General features: G+C 39.3%; 1 protein-coding gene across 1 annotated transcript in view; it reads right to left on the bottom strand.

The window, feature by feature from the left end:
• The window catches only part of abtb2b (ankyrin repeat and BTB (POZ) domain containing 2b), a 58,050-nt gene that overhangs the window by 12,788 nt on the left and 27,029 nt on the right, over nt 1–18,233 (bottom strand). The window contains exons 2-3 of the mRNA XM_051883871.1: nt 11,829–11,978; nt 6,885–7,092 (exon numbers count right to left, since the gene is read on the bottom strand). Coding sequence (XP_051739831.1) covers nt 6,885–7,092; nt 11,829–11,978 — 358 coding nt within the window. The remainder of the gene's footprint in view (nt 1–6,884; nt 7,093–11,828; nt 11,979–18,233) is intronic.

Raw genomic sequence — 18,233 nt, forward strand, 5'->3', positions numbered from 1 at the left:
AGATATGCGCAACAGAGAAACTAATCTCCTGAGACCTACAGACGCGCTCAACCACAACAAACAGATCAACTTTGCAGATGACAACTTGATGGGAGCCATTTTGGTTCAAAAGAAAATACAATTAAAATTCTAAAGTCAGCTTTCAAGTGTTAAACATCTGAAGGCAAAGCTAAATTTACAGAAGCTAAATTTAAATCTTGAGGGAAGATACAAAAAGACACCGTATCAAATTATTATTTGTTTGTCAGATGTTTTGCATAGTATTCTCAGTGTTGCCACAATGGGTGCTATAGAGCGGTAGCGGACATCAGGGTAAAGTATAGCGTCTTCTTCTACAGGGTTAAAATTGATGTTTATAGCTAGCTTTGTCAGAAATAACATGTTTGGTGAAATGACGTAAACATTTGAAGGGAACTCTATCGCCCCCTTGAGTACAGAGGTTTGTACCCCCACAAGACATGCGTTAAAATGGTCAAAATGGCAGTACAGTTGCAATACGTTGGCCAAATATTCGTATTTACGTACTTACATATATAATATTTCTGGCTTTTATATTTACATTGGTTGCTCTAGTTATAATTGGAAAAGAAAAAAAACAAACAGGGAAAAAAATCATGTTTTTTTTGTATGCTACAAACAACAGATTTGTGTAGGACATGCCAAAAATCTGATTTTATCTGCCTGTCTGAACAAAACCAAAGATAAAACTAAAAAAAAAGTGGTGTATTGCAAGCCTGGAGCTGTAACGCCTACAACCAGAAAAACAGTTGAGGTTTAGTAACATTTGTTTGACTTGTGGTTGTAAAACAGCTCAACCTTAATCCAAGTGTAAAGAAAGATCTTCATGGGAAAGTGAGGGAAGAGGCAAAAAGAAACACACTTAATAACCACATACTTTCCCTAAAATAGTTTAGAAGTGCATTTTAGTAGCCTACTGTATTGATCAAGGGAATTTTCCAAGTGCCAAGGCTCTTAAAACCACTGTCAAGACTAATAGATTGCAGCCTGCTAAGTATGTTTACTTTGGTCGCTCAAAGGAGGGGGTGGATGGTGTTGGGGGAGTTGATATCTGTGAGAGCATATAAGGATTTGATTGTATATCTGTAAGTGAGTGTGAGTGTGTTTGTGTGGAAAAAGATATCATTCAGTACACTAAATGAGTCTAAGACAGGAAAAGTTCATGGGGATTTTTCCATACACGTCATATAACTAAAAGAATACCTTTGGATAGAAAGCAACCACCAAGAGCATTTGTTTATATTATTATTTTTTATTTATTTTTTTTTTTTTTTATACATAATTATCAAACTGAAATGTATTATTATTATAATTTATTAATATTACTATTATTATTCAAATAACTTAAGTTAAATTTCAAATTCACTTATCTTAAAGGGGACAAAATCTGACTTTTTCCGTGTTTAAGTGCTAGAATCGGGTCCCCCAGTGCATCTACCAACCCAGAAAATGTGAAAAAGGACAACCCAGTAACTTTGTTTTGGCAAGCCTTTCTCTGTAAGCATGTGAAAAAACGAGCCGCTCAGATTTCGCTCCCCTAGTGATGTAGGAAGGGGATCTTATTATAATATTACCGCCCCTTAATCTGCATGTTTCCACCCACTGCACCACCATTTTGTTTTCACAAGCAACGACGTTGTACCAGTTTCCTATGGAAGCCCGTTTCCTCCACTAGATAAAAAAATAAAAACAGTAATTGCGACTTATCTCAGAATTCTGACTTTTTTTCTTACAATTGTGAGTTATAAAGTCACAATTCTGTGATATAAACTCACAATTGCGTGATAGTCGCAATTCTGATACAAACTCTGATACAAAAAAAAGTTTCACACAATTGTGAGCTTATATCTCAATTGTGAGAAAAAAGTCAGAATTGCGAGAAAAAAAGTCAGAATTCTGAGATATAAACTCGCAATTGCGTGATATAAAGTCACAATTCTGACTTTTTTTCTCACAATTGCGAGTTATAAAGTCAGAATTGCGAGAAAAAAAGTCAGAATTGTGACTTTATATCACGCAATTGTGAGTTCATATCTCGCAATTCTGACTTTATAACTCACAACTGTGAGAAAAAAGTCAGAATTCTGAGATAAAAAGTTGCAATTACTGTTTTTATTTTTTATTTAGTAGCAGAAACAGGCTTCCATAGTTTCCACTTATTTAGAGAAGAGGAAGAGTTGTAGAAGAGTGTTGTTACCATGCCGTCATTTTACACTGAACTGCTTCAAAACGAGGGTCAATTCAACGCTGGATTTGCACAAAAGATTAACATGACGGCACATGCTAGTCGATGAGTTGAATCAACTCCACAGCAACTATATAAATTTATCCACTAACCATTCAGAAATGTCCAGTTTCATTCTAAAAGTTGTAACTTCTTCCTGAGTCTCTCCATCAGTGTCCGACTCCGGTTTGAACAATGTAAGGCTGAACACCGTTACTGACAATCCTCATTTTGGCTGCGTGAGATTTTCCAGTTTTGTTGTTGTTGAGCAACCGAAGCACGAGTTGTTAAAGCTCTGCCCTCTTCTGGAAAGGGGTCCGGGAGCAGCAGCTCATTTGCATTTAAAGGGACACAAAAAAACTGCGTGTTTTTGGTCACACCCAAATAGGGTCAAATTTGACAAGCTATAATAAATGATCTGTGGGGTATTTTGAGATGAAACTTCACAGATACATTATGGGGACACCAGAGACTTATATTACATCTTGTGAAAAGGGGCATAACAGGTCCCCTATAATTTTATTTTATTTTATTTTATTTATTTTTTTATTTTTTTATTTTAATCTTATCATGGGGCACCAGATTTTCAAAATTAAAAAGCATATATATATTTTTTTTTTTTTTTCATTTTAAAATCCACTTTTTTTTTTTTTTTCCAAAAATCTGAGAGGAACCATCCTTTCTGAGAGCTACCAACAGCATTTAAAAGCTATATGTACAACACTCGAATCTAAATACACACTTGATACTACGCCTGTCAGCTCTTTTCCATTGCTAAATGGAATTATTGATTCCTCAAAGCTTTTTTGCCAACAAACAGAAGATGATTATAGTTCTGTTAGCAGTTAGCATGCTAGATTACAACTACCGGCCACACTTTCAGAGACACACACAAATGTAAACTTACTGATGCATAGTCCACTCCTCTGACCTCCTCTTTTATGAATGGAAAACAAAACCAGCATGAAATTTAAGCCCTTCAACATTTTTACAACTCTGCTTTGTTCTGTTGTCAGAGTGCTATGCTAGTGAAAAGCAAAAGTCTTTCTGCCTCCCTTCATCTCTTGTTCATGCTGGCCCCTGGGTCACGCTTCAACAATGACCCGTGCTCTCTGAATCAAGGGCTCAAGTTCAATCCGTGGCCTTCGACCCGAAACCCGAGCTCAGTTTCAGCCTACATCAAAGCTTGGCTAATCAGGGCTTGTGGAAACCTTATAGCGCTTTGGGCTAATTTGGTGGACTAGCACACACAGACATTTACACATGTGTTAAGGCCTCTAACGTGACTAGAATACACCAGAGATGTGTAACAGTGATTAAGAGTTCACTACTGAGATCACACGGCTGTTTCCCTCGCTTTAAACATATAAAGCTGAAGTATGTCTCTGAGTCAGATACAAACACTAGTGTCTGGCAGGCGACTCTATGGCCACTGCATATTAAACGCTGTGGTTTTCAAGCCAGGAATGTCTAGCGGTTTGGCAGCGGATGATGATTAATCCCAGCATTACTTTAAATGGGAGCGTTATTTAGTATATTTGTTTGAATTCAAAAATCATGTGTAATTAGTATACTGTAGCCCACCACTGATATTTTCATAAAGAGTCTTTTATATATCAGTTGATTACTGAATTTTAAATGCGTTTCCCATGAAGCCTTGCTTAAAGAAATAACACCATGTTATGGTTTATTAACAGCTCATTCAAAATTGCTTCCTTTTCTATTTTTATTTAATTATTGTTTCCACCTCACTGCTGGGTGGTTGATATTATGGGTAGATATTACCAATCACATCTGTTGGACCTGACACACTGGTCTACCAACTAACTGACTTATCATTCATAATAATATGTATTCATAAACATAGTTTAAGTTTCTAAAATGAGCTTGTAAGTAATTAATATCTTAGTACGAAAGGTAGTATGTATTGCAATGGTGATGGTTTGAATACTATCTCACAGGTAGGTCTTTCAGGGTTGCCTGGAGAAGGGAGGTTATCCAAAGCACATCAACTGATCACGGGGGTTCCTCAGGGTTCAGTTCTTGGACCTCTCCTCTTTTCCGTATACACTACATTACTGGGTCCCATCATACAGGCACGGTTTCTCCTACCATTGCTATGCTGATGACACATGGCTCTACCATTCATTTCATCCAGATGATCCCACAGTAGCTGCATGAATCTCAAGCTGTCTGGCAGACATCTCGGCATGGATGAAAGAACATCACCTTGGAGCTCAACCTGGCAAAGACAGACATTCTTGTCTTCCCTGCCAATCCGACTCTACAGCACCTTTTCACCATCCAGCTTGATACATCATCGATTACCCCATCAAGGTCGGCCAGAAATCTTGGAGTAATCTTTGATTACCCGTTGACCTTCAAGGACCACTTTGCAAAGACAGCTCGGTCATGCAGATTTGCACTACACAACATTAGGAAGATCAGGCCTTTTCTAACAGAACATGCAACACAACTTCACGTCCAGGCCTTGGTCATTTCTAGGCTTGATTACTGCAGTGCTCTTCTGGCTGGACTGCTATCATGAGCAATCAAACCTCTACAAAAGATTCAGAACGCTGCAGCACATCTTGTCTTTAATGAGCCCAAAAGGGCCAATGTCACACCTCTCTTCATCTCTCTGCACTGGCTACCATTTGCTGCTCGCAAGTTCAAGGCATTGACGCTTGCTTACAGATCTACCAGTACACTCCTACTTCCACTCACTCTTACGAGTCTACATCCCTACCAGAAGCCTGTGATTGCTAAATGAGCGAAGGCTCATGGTACCATCACAGAGAGGTACAAATCTCTCTAGAGAACATTTTTGTTCACTGTTCCATGCTGGTGGAATGAATCCCCACCTTCATCCGGAATGCAGAATCCCTGGCAATATTCAAAAGAGAGCTGAAAACTCATCTCTTTCGAGAGCACTTAATCTCATCATCATAAAAAAAAAAAAAAATCTATGCTTTCACTTCCTTTCTAGCTTATGCTACTCTAAGCAATGTCTGAAACTTGTATTGTGAGCACTTCTTGTGTCTATTTGCCTCTTCACAATGACTCGCTTGTTGTATTCCTCACTTATAAGTCACTTTGGATAAAAGCATCTGCAAAATGATTAAATGTAAATGTACTCATAAACTCCAATTAGCTGGTATGTATGGATGTGTCTTTTCTTCTCGGTCCTGATCTGGGGTCAGCATACCTTCCACCCCTCTCATCTTACATTGACTCCTTGATGTGCGACCACTTACCACACAGCACTCCCGTTCACCTTTCTGACCCTTTCCTCCCTCTCTCTCCACCCACTCAATAAGAGACACATAGCCTGTCCTCAGCCATCATAAATCAACACTTCCTATTACTAACCTCTAGCTCACATATCCAGACTTCACTGGATCTGTAACGCCCCCTTTCGGTTTACGGGCCTCTGTTAGGACCACACAGTACGCCTGTGTGCCACTGTGGTTTCATTTCAAGCAAAGGTTTTATAGACTTTTCAATAGAAGGCGTGTTGAGGAGACCTTAAATAGTGATTGAGCCCTTTACCGTAATTACTGCCAGGAGTGAAGCACCACCTGTATCCCATTTTGCCTTTCTACCATATCCACAAACGCACCAATATTGCTGGAAATCTTTTTTGGCACAAGCATTAAGGAAGATTCATGATTGGAGTCCTGGAGTCGGCAGTAAGGCTCCATTGTTGTTTTCCACTTAAGTTTGTTAGTTGAAGGTCTTACACAAGTGATCCAGCTGTTGTCAATATCAAGATTTGACCTTCACTTACAAAACATACAACCTGATAATTGCAAACATACGTATACACACAAATCACAAAATGTGGACAATTGTGCTTGGCAATCAGCAACAAACATCAAAGAAACAAACATCTGAGCCCATCAGCAAAGGACTGGATTTACTTTGGTTTTGAATGCAGTAGTAAAGCTTCCAGTAGTAAAGCTTTTGTAGCTGTGTGACCCATTTGATTTTGGTAAAGTTTGGGCTGATTTTGATAACGTTTGCAAAAAGTGTAGCATTTAAACTTACAATTGTTTTCAAAATCTATTATATGTCAAGAAGAAACACTTTGTGTGTTCGTCTGAAAGAAGGATGGCTTGAGTGTGAGTAAATCATGGGATCATTTTCATTTTTGGGTGAACTATCCCTTTAAATTATTAGTACAGTACCTTTTAGCATGACATAACTTCTACATTTTTTGTATCCCAACAACAGGCATCCTTCCAAGAGTACCTTGGTGAAGAGCTAATATTTACAGTACACGTGTAACTGAACCCTGCATAATATAAACCTTCTTATTTACCTTTAGCAAGCGGGTAATATCCTGAGGACATCCTTGAAGCAATACAGGACAGCTAATGACCCAGTCTTAAAACAAACCTCTCTTTAAGAACAAAATATAATGGCCGTCCAGGAAACAGCAGCTGGAAAAGAGGTTTGAGGAGCTCCTCACATTTCTACTATATCATTAACAGCTTTAAAGTACCTTCAGGCTGTTGGATTTCACAGAGCTTACTTACATATCAATGGGCCATTAGGGGTTTGGGGTGTTAATTAGCTTAGCACCCATTGTGTGAATTGGAGACTGGATTAATGGGAGGGGAATAGTAATGGGGCTCACCTTTCTTTGCTCAGGGCCATCCTGGGCGGATCCAGGTTGGGGTTCTCCATGGACTCCATCTGAGGGCATCGCAGGAAGTAGTAGAGAGTGTGGAGGGCGTCCGGAGACCAGGAGACTTGCTGCTGGCGGGCATGTCGTGCCGGACTGAGCCCGTGACGGACAGAACTGAGGCGCTGCATATGGTGCATGGCCCGTGACACCAGGTCACCTGATGATGACAAACAATGGACAAATCAGAAACATCAGAGCAGGCTAATGAAAGTTCATTTAATTCAATAAAAAATGAACAAAAAGTACACTCAGTTTTTAAAAACATCCTTTTCTTTTTCTTATTCGCCACTGACCCAGATATTAAATTATCGGCAAAGCTCAAGCAGAAGCTAACAAGACCTTGGACGCTAATTGAAACCAAAAACCACAAGTTGGCCTTCATATCTATGTGGAAAGCAAATGTGAAAGAGACAGAACATGGCCCTTTGGGGGTGAAACGGCCACCTGCTGATATCTTTTCCTCATGGATTACACAATTTCACAACATATGAACATCCCTACCATTGCACCAATGAGTATGATGAAAATTGGATTCTCAGCATGTGGTAGGAAACAGTCCTATTACTAACTAAACTACATATAGATACACAGATTAGCATTCGATGCATGTCTTAGTCTACGCTAACTTGAGAAGCAAAGTAGTGGGCTCCATTTGTGGGAACATGTAGACTTCATTTGTGGTAATCACCCCTTGGGTTAATTTTCAAACCACAGAGTGGTTTGTAAGTAGGAAGAATCCTCTGTTATTATCTGAAAGATGCCAAACTTGTAGCAATAGGGGCCCTATTGTGTTCTGCCAGGCCCTACAAAGGGTCTTAAGAGAATTTATGAAACAATCAGGAAGTTTGGGGCTTTGCCACTAATGCCTGCCCTGAAGGCTGAGATCAGTGTGATTGGACTGGGGATATTAAATACAACATCCTCAAAGCTCATGGTAATACTTGTTGCAATTTAAAGGCCCTGGTTTACTCACACCAAAGATCATTTTTGTTGTTTGCTTAGCGGTAAGAAATTCGGCACTCCAGTCAAGTCACGTCATGTCATGTTTATTTGTATAGCACTTTATACAATAGATTAGTGTTGTCAAAAAAATTTAAAAATGTGGCGCTTTGAGCACTGTTGAGCGGATTCATAAACACCTCTGATTGGCCGTTGTGTTCACGTGCTCAACAGATATGTCTGTAAATGACTACAATGATCAACGCACGGGAGTGTTTAAAAGCACACGGAAGTGTTTGAAAGCGTTTTGAAAGTGGGAGAGGGAGCGTTTGAAAGCAGGCGTCTATCAGCGGACCAGTCCCGTGTGTATCTAAGCGCTCGGAAAAGAGTGTCAATTGTCCGTTTACAGCATGTTTTTGAAGTGTTGATCATTGTAGCCAATCACAGACATATCTGTTGAGTGCGTGAACACAATGGCCAATCAGAGGTGTTTATGAATCCGCTCAAAAGCGCTCAAAGTGTCACATTTTTAAAATTTCAGCACCGACTTGAACTTGGTACTGAAGTCGGTACTGAAGTCGGTACTTTTGACTACAATACACTGCTTTCAAGCAAGCAGCTTTACAGCATTAAACATAAAAAATAGTGTCAGTGTCACTTTCAATTAGAATTACAACTTCAGTTTCTACTCTGAAGCAGCTCTCCAGTGTGTTCATGTTTCTACTTGCATCTTATCTTGACGAAACTAAACAGAAGAATTTTCAGGAGAAGATTTCCATGTCAAAGAAGGCGGAGCCTCAGAGCCACACCTACCTATTACATCATCGCCACAGACCAATGGAAATTTGACGGTGTTTACCAGCCGGAGCGAACTTTTCTGCAAAGTTTGCTTTGGCAAGCTGTTTCAAAAACTTCGTTTTGGCCTGATTTTGTTTAAAATTACATCACATCAGTTCTTTCTTCGATTCCTCTTGAAGTATATCAGGGCCTTACCCCTTATTACCCTGCACACGACTGCGGCGCTACAAATCTTTTATACTTTACTTTCAAAACTGGACTTAAGTGTATTAACTTTGTCTGTAGGCTACAGCACAACAAAGTAGGACATAGCAATAAACAACAATTAAAGCAGATAAAACATAACCATTTAGCCAACTTAACCATGGTAGAACCCCAAAAATCAAGAAAAAACAGGAAAAATGAAGAAAAACAACTTCGGACAGGCAAATCTCGTAGTCTCGCTAATTCAGTTGCTTCGCTTCAGAAATGCTCCTGGTGCGAGTTGGCACCGCGTGGAGGACGGAGCAAAACCTTGTCTGAGCTGTAATGTGCCACAGACGTGTGCAGTGTAAATAAGGGCTTAAGGCTCTTCCCTTTCAACCATACCTCCAAATTCCCACTGAATTGGCCACAAACATCATCAAAATTTTCACATCCCAGATTTGTTTTGTGGGCCTAAACCCTACAAATTAGGTTTTGTAAATGCCCCATGAGCGTCCAGGGTTCAATGGCAGCTGAGGACGTACAGATGCCCCACTGTCCGCTGCATCTCCTGGGTACAGCTGGATCAAACCTACATGAGAGCTTAGGGGAGGTGCCAACCTCACAGGCAGTGCACAAAAAGAGCTCTCAATGAATTCATTGAGTTTGTGTGCAACTGCTAATGCCCAACCGAACGCTTGGTCTGCATGAACGTACCCTTGTACTGTGGGAGACAAGCAGCGAAGTGTTCTGGCTTTTGCAGAAGGAAATTTGTGCCTTCCATCAGTAAGCCGCCAACCCTGCCACCTCTGGGCCTGTGGCATGATGGGTAAACACAGGTAAAACAGCTCAGAGAAAGACAGCCCATGCCAACAAAGAACTCCTTCACTGCAGGGGAAATATCCCATTTTCAAATGTAAACTTGTGTGAGAAGGGAATCAAAACACTGCACAATGAACCGACAGTCAGACTCCGCTGAATAAGGTACTGTAATCTTTGTACTTTGCATTTGTTCAGCTTTCCACTTGTATAAAATCCAAAACAGACAATAAATCCCAGACCAGATGTTGCTTTTATCAAGGGAACCGTGTTGAGACAGACATGCTTCATTTCAGTGCAGATGAGTCAGGCATCATGAAGTCAGAGGAGAGACTGGGTAAAACAGTTAATCTTCACTGAATCCTTACAGAAGTGTGTCTATTAATGCCATAACATCCTGCAGGAATTATCTAGAATAAGAGATATGCAAGGCACCAAAAGACTTTCAGTTGACTTCCAGCCTTTGTCGGTTGTTTTCTTTATTTCCATCACTGAACATTCTGTTTAGAAAGCAAACATCCCTGCTCAATGGGAACAACATGGAGGTGTTTATCCAGAGCATAAAATAATAGGCTAATCAGGCCAGAAAGATAAACAACGTCCACTTTATCTCCTTTCCCATGTTGTGTTTGCAGGGATAACACCAAGCAATTGTGCCTCTATATGATACTTGCTACAATCTTGACTCTGTTTAGTGTCAGTGCAAGCACTATAAAAAGGTAGAGACATTAACCTCAAGGAATGTAAATATATACATGGAATATACAGTATATACACAACAGTTCTTTCTGGTTCTCGAATCTAAATGGCTGAGAGCAGTGCAATATTCTCCCAGTATCAGCACTGGTGCCATTTCACCAATTTTATATTGCGCCGACTGTCATGGCGGTCGAGCAAATCCACCATTTTTTTTTTTAGAAATACTACTGTTGTTATGTCACAAAATGTAGTTTTAAGAGTTTTTAGGTAAGAATGTAGTTATTTAGACCTCAAATATGTGACTTGTATATAAACATAGCACCGATTTTACAATTTGCTTTGACGCTTTCAAAAATGCGAGCTCCAGGCCTTCAGTGGCCATTCAGCACTCAAGTACCCACAGAGAACAGCTTCATCTCGGCCAGTCCTTCGGGAATTTGCCACTGGCTCTTATGTAGATAGTGGTTAAATGAGATATAATTCATTTGGGGTATATCAACCGGGCAAATCTTTAGACTTATTAATCTATTACTTGTTCCAAAGCTAAATGATTTGGGTTAAGGGGAAAAGTAAGTTTCGTAACTTTATATATAGGCTATATTTAACTTAAATCCTATATTAGAGTGCTACTTTTGTACATTTGACTGAATTGTTTGCTTGTATTTTTTTATTTATTTGATTGTGTTTTTTATTGTTTGCTTGGGTTTTTGTCTTTTATAATGGCTATTGTTGTTAATTTAAATATTGTTGTTCAATAAACATTATATTAATATTGAGAAAGGGTCCGTCAATAGTATCAGTGAAAGTTACATTATTATGCCATTTGATGGTGGCAAAGACTCCCTTTATGAGTGAGTCAGAACAAGGAAGTTGTTTTAGTGATGTGGGAAATCCTCTTATCTTTTAAAAGGACAAAGATACCGCTTTCATCAGCAGACAGTCGAACTGTTGTATTAACACAATAGCACACTCATAGCCTGTTTATATATAATTTGATACATATGTAAAATAATATACACATAATACATAAGTATATAAAAAATGCAATTTTAATAATTTTAGTTCTATTTATTTTCATGTATTCTTTATGCATATAACTACTATAAGCATATATTCATATTATATATTTGTATTCCATTTGCAATTTTTCCATTTATTTTACTTGATGCACTATTATTTTGCACTATTAATACTGAACCCAATACAAATAGTTATCCAAATATAAAAAAGCAGTTCAATGTTACATTCAATATTCAGGATGTGACATTTGCAATAACATACTGAAAGATTCCAGCGTGTATAACCTTCTCATAAGCTATAGCTTAAATGTGACCTTTCTGAGTTGTAAATGACTCAGTGTTTCATAATGGACATAATGGACAGTAGAGAGAGAAACAGATAAAACAAAGAGTATCACACATAGCAGACAGACAGGAAGGAAGTCAAGACACTCACTCAGTTCTGAAATGCTGCCCACACATGTAGCCAGTAAGGCCTGCTCGAGTGTCCGCAGCTCCAGTTCAGCGTACGCATCCTCTCTGCTCTCCAATCCCGTCTGACATCCCTCTGTGTATGGACTGAAATGAGCCGGAAGTGACAGAACACCTGGAATACAAAGAAAGGAAACCAGTTAAGACAAATTGGAAATGTAAATGACACTTAAATTGCGGTTACATTTACTGCTGCTTGGAGTAATCTTTCGGGCAAAACCTTTTATTTCAATAGGAATTTGAGCAATCTGGGGCCTTATTTATAAAATATTGTGTAGAAACCATCCTACATTTGATCTTACAATCATTTCTCAAATGAGTGAAATCTATAAATCGCAAAAGTTGCTGAAATTGGTTTCAGATGAATGGTTTCAGAGCTCCGCCTTGTAAACGCCACCTAATGAATGTCATTAACAAATAAAAGAGCACCAGTTAACATCCAAAACCTTTACATGAGAATGACGAGCGACAAGAATTGCTTAGATTACCAAATACCTGCAGTACTCCGACTCGCCACAAGGAGAACTGCGTATGTCTGCTCAGATCCTAATGTAGCACTAAACACTTTTCCACATTAAAGACCGTTTTTACAAACATGAACGTTGGCGTGGATTTGAACTCTTAAGTGCATACGCACGTTTTATAAAAAAGGAGGCCTAAAATAAATCTCTTTGACACAAAATAAAACAAATTGTCACTTGTGGGCAAAAAATTTAACTAAATTTAAATTTAAAGGGATTGTTCACCCAAAAATTTTGTCATCATTTACTCACCCTCAAGTTGTTCCAAACCTGTATACATTTCTTTGTTCTGGAAGATATTTGGAAGAATGTTTGTAACCAAGCAGATCTCGCCCACCCCCCACTGACTACCATAGTAGGAAAAAAAAAATACTATGGTAGTCAAAGGGGGGTGAAATCTGCTTGGTTACAAACATTCTTCCAAATATCTTCCTTTGTATTCAGCAGAACCTAAGAAATTTGTACAGGTTTGGAACAACATAAGGGTGAGTAAATGATGACAATTTTCATTTTTGGGTAAACTAACCCTTTAAACATGGATCTTGCTGTGTTTTTCCCAGATTTAGATGCAAAAGAACCTTGTTCCATACAAAATAGGTTTTTAATTTGCATTATTTATCACCTTCAAAACAAGAGAGATCGAAAAACAAAGGTGGCATTATGATCCATAGCCACACTATAACCTTGAAAATTTCAATTCTAAAGACACTTTTTACACAAGTTTACATGCTTCAGGGAGTAACACACAAACAAATGCAAGAATTTGAAACCTCAGTAGATTCTATTCTGGGAATGTGAAACACTTGATGACTAAATCCAAACAGCATTACTAATAAACATCACTCTCCACTGAATTGTTTTTGACCAGAAATCATGAGAATGACAACCAGTGCTGACTAGAACTGTGTCTTTTCGTCTCCAAGGTGTTATTTTAGATAACAAAGGTTGCACAAGGTCAGGACAGTCACTTCCTCTGTAAACATCTTCTGTCACATCAACAGTGCTGTTTTCTAGAACAACCTGGTGGTTCTGTGTTGATGAGTTAATGGGACTTTCCCACTATAAACTGACTAGAATGAACCGACTCAAGGTTCTCAGCAATGCAGCATGTTCTAAACTTTAATTTGACCGCCTGCCTAATTAAACAATTGCATAAGACCACGATGGCTTTATTAAAGCAATGACTTATATGTCAGATAAAAAAAAAAAAAATGGTTACAGTTACATAACACAATCTGCTCGGCTCCTTCAACCTCTTTTTATTTCCAATATTGTAGGGATGTTTTGGACTCAAAAGTTTGGTTTATGAGACAGTCACAGCTTCATGCTACAGTTTCCTTCTTTAAATTTGTTTTTTGCTGAACCATCATTGGTTGATTTAGTTGAGTTGTCTCCAGTAGTGACTTCCTGTCCATATGGAAGGATCAGGAAAAACAGAGCGATCAAGGAAGGGGAAACTTGTGCAGTTAAGTTTCTCACTGGTTCTTTGTAGTTCTGGACAAAACTTTGCTTTGGCCTTCAGGGGTGAGAGTCCTGCCAAGGAAAAGGAAACAAGCAAGGAACCCTACCAGAGAAGCAAAAACAAAGCAATATTGTTAGTCCTGTTTCTGATTTATGGATGGAGCTTCACAGCAAAGATGGATCTCTATCCCATCTGTGAACTTTAAATGAATATTCTGGGTTCAGTACAAGTTAAGCTCAATTGACAAGATTTGTTGCATAACAAACAAACATTAAGATCTTCTCGTCCCTCCTTTCCATTACAATGATGCTGTTACCATGGAAGTGAACGGGGCAAATTATTTATCGTTAAAATACCGTCTGTGTCCGAAATTGCATACTGTATGAGTAGTTACTAAACAAGTACACACTTCACAAATAGTATGGGTATTATGAATGCAATCCAGATGCACTACATTTGTCATATTGGCTTCATCGTCTGAACTACGGCATCAGTTGCTTCACTTCATGATGAAATCTCGGATTTCATCAAAAATATCTTAATTTGTGTTCCGAAGATGAACGAAGGTCTTACGGATTTGGAACGACATGAGGGCGAGTAATTAATGACAGAAATTTCATTTTTGGGTGAACTAACCCTTTAGAGGATACATCCAGAATGCTTATAAGTGCCTTTCCATCATACCCACGGGGCCAGATTCAAGATATGCCAATTGTTTCTGGTTCTGCTAAAGATTCAAGACATTAACAGATGAGGGTGGCTCCAGGTTTCATGAATACAGCCTATTTATAATACCACAGTGTGGTAACTGTAAAGTACTATGGGAATGACTCCTCAGACTACTCACAGACACTGGGATCATAAATTCCAGTAGACAAAGCTAAATGTTTGTTTATAGTAAACACCCTCATAATGGTGTCTGTGATTTACATTTATTACTGTACATTTACAACTTCAGGGTGGCTGATTACCAACAACAAATGTGACATGATATCAGATACACATTCAGGGAAATAACCTTTTTACATACATGAGAACCTAAATATATGTTTCCAAAGACACCACCTTAGCAAAATGCTAAAGGCTTCCAAGGTGTAGCTAGGTGGTTTCTATGGTGTTATCTCTAGTTGTAAGGGTTTTCTAGGTGGTTGATTGGGTGTTCTGATGATGTTGCTAACGTTTAATTGCTAAAGTGGTTACTGAGCCGTTTTATAGTAAAGCTAAAGTATACTCTACATGAAAGCTTAGCGTACAGCTGAACACAAAGCCTAAAGCCCGGAACACACCAAGCCGACGGTCGGCTGTCGGGCAGTTTTTGTTCGTCGGCCGACTAAGTTTTCTCAGTGTGTTCCACACAGTCGGCTGAAGTTGGTCCTTGTCTGCTTTTTTTCAACATGTTGAATCGGCGTTGGAGCTCGTCGGTCAGTCGGACCATCTGATCATTCTGATTGGCTGTTCTTCTTAAGCAGGCGCAGAACGGACGTGCTACTTGGCCGTCGGGTGTCGAGCGTCAGGGCAACTCTGGACCCAGACGCTGCCGACGTAAGCCAACCCCGCAGTCTGCTTTCGTCGCCACTAGTTTGTCGGCGTCGGCCTGGTGTGTTCCGGGCTTTACAAAGTATACTCTATTTGATAGCATGCACGAACACAGGCGCTCAACATATGCACACTAGAAAGTTTGATCTTTATTCAGTGTCTCCGCTATTTCTCTTCAGGCTGACAAAATGTGTTTTTTAAACATCTGTTATTTAGGCGTCTCCAGTAGTTTGTTATTGTTCCATGTAGTGTTGTCAAAAGTCTAGTTCTGACATTTTAAAAATGTGACGATACCAGCATTTCCCCCGAGCATGAGTGCTGTTGAGCAGATTCTTAAACACCTCTGATTGGTTATTTAGTTCACGAGCTCAACAGATATGTCTGTGATTGGCTACAATGATCAACACTTCAAAAACATGTTATAAATTGACAGACAATAGACTTGGTCGGTACTTTTGACAACCCTAGTTCCATCTCACCTGTTTCTTTATTGACTGTGAAACAACGGCCTGGGGTAGTGTTGCCACCTTGTGGACCAACTAATCAGTGCAACAAAATATTAGGCAAATGTGCAAGCTGAGTGTAAAGAATACGCACAGTTAGAAAAATCTAGCTGCTTGTGCACGGTACATGTGTAATAAAACTGACAATGAAATTGTCAGTTCGCTTATAAACCAAAGTATACTTTGGGCTTAAGTGGTTGCTAGGACATTGCTACATGTTTTGATGATGTGTGAGTAGTTGCTAAGGTGTTTTGGGGGATTGCTTAGTACAGTACATATTTGCTAAGGTGTTCGGGGTGAATTCTAGGTCATTTCTTTCTGTTTGCTAATGTAGTGTCTGCAAAAGTGTTGTAAAGTGCTTTGTGTGGTTGTTAAAGAGTTTTGTTTGGTTGCTAATGTGTTCATGGTGATTTATTGTCCTCCAGGCTAAATATTCTATGTCCATTCACTTAGAAACGTAATAACACACCTCTTGTCAACAAGCTATACGTATCATTGAGGTATCATTATCAGTATCACAAATAATGTGAGATGAGTTAAGCCCAAAGTATACTTTGGCCATCCGCGTTCCACGACAGTCCACGCACTACCTGTGTGATGTTATTTTTTCGTCACGAGGAGGGTCTGCGGACGTCCACACAAACCGTCTGTGTGCAGCCCTATTTTTGTGTCGACACGGATGGTGCACTTACAACAGCGAGATGAATGTTGAGACAGAATAATCCACTAGGTGGCAATACGCAGTTTTAGTCGAAGAAGGGTGCGGAAAGAGCGATACAAAACAACAAGGAAAGTAAACAAAGCGGCATATTATTCTCCATCATTTTTGCTTTGGTTCTTGTTCTAAACTTTGCATGCAATGGCGGACCCACTACTTTTCTTCTTCTGTCCTTCCGAGCGAATGCCCTGTAAATGACACTACTCAGTGCTGCCCTCTGATGTCTTGTAGAGTATAGAAAAGCAATTGTACTGGGCATGTGTCGAACTCATCCATCCGAGCTCATCTGCGGTTGAGTATACTGTGCGGAAGATGACTACGCGAGACGGAGAGGAACGCGGAAAATGAAGCATACCTAGGCCTTTATACACCAGAGTTTTAAGAATAAGAGAGAAGAGTATAAGAGAAGCATCACTGAATACGGCTGACAGAATGCAGGGATTTCAAGAGGGCCTGATTTCCTCTCCTGTGGTACATGACTGTAAATATAAAACATATGGCTAGGTATAAAAATATATTGCTTGGTTAGTTCTCCATGACTGTCCAATTAATTGTGGGCCAGGATTTCAGGGAAGTCAGAGAGAACACACATGTGATTAAATGATTACTGTACTTCCCATTTCAAGATTGTTTTGTGGTTTCAATTTGTTTATGATTTTAGCTACATTATGGATCAGATCGTATGCATTATATGACTATGCACAAATTCAGATGAGTTGCAAACATATGTACAGATGCATGCGCATCTCCATCCACAAACATAAGATGTGGCAGGATGCAGCATGAGAAACCGCTGTTTATGAGAAGCTTTAGGTTTCATCAAATGGTATTCTAAACCCCTCTGTGAAAATCCAACCCACAACAAATTTGTCCAGCTGCAGTGGGTAAAGCGGCTGCGTGTGAGTCTGGTTCTCTGTATATAGGGCAGGACAAAGCCTGGAGTATTTGCTGATGCTGGCCGTTCTTTACAATGGAATCGGCTTTACAATAAGCACACATGCCTGCAACTACACTGAATACACTTTCTACTTCACTGCAATCCGGTTACCGTTTACTTACAAGGGTCATAAAGGGCGCCATTTCACAAGCCTATGTTTTTCCATTTATAGGTTTCATCAGAAGGAGCTGGTGTCTAGTTAGAGAGGCACAAATGAATATTTTGAAAAACGTTTAAATTTCAATTTTAGGATATTCTTTCTGAAATGGTTTATAGAATTTTAGCTTGGCCAGAGGAGGACTGGTCTCCCACCTGAGCCTGGTTTCTCCCAAGGTTTTTTTTTTTGTTTTTTTTCCCCCTCTATTTCTGTTACAGATGGAGTTTGGGTTCCTTGCCACTGTCGCCATTTGGCTTGCTTCATTGGGGACACTTAATATTCGACAATATTATTGACTTGACTGCACTGACACTATTGGATGTAGTAGATTTACTTATTATAGAGTTAATAAAAGTTATCATGAGCATTGTAATGTTTTAAGCGGATGTCAAAACAAATGTCAGTAAAATGGGAACATTTTAAAGGGGTCGGAAACTGAGAAATAAAATTTTCCTTGAGCTTTTGACATGTAAGAAGTCATAGTAAAAAGCCCGGGACACACCAAGCCGACGCCGACGAACTACTGGCGACGAAAG

Source organism: Ctenopharyngodon idella, chromosome 24 (assembly GCF_019924925.1).
Source record: "Ctenopharyngodon idella isolate HZGC_01 chromosome 24, HZGC01, whole genome shotgun sequence".
Lineage (NCBI taxonomy): Eukaryota > Metazoa > Chordata > Actinopteri > Cypriniformes > Xenocyprididae > Ctenopharyngodon > Ctenopharyngodon idella.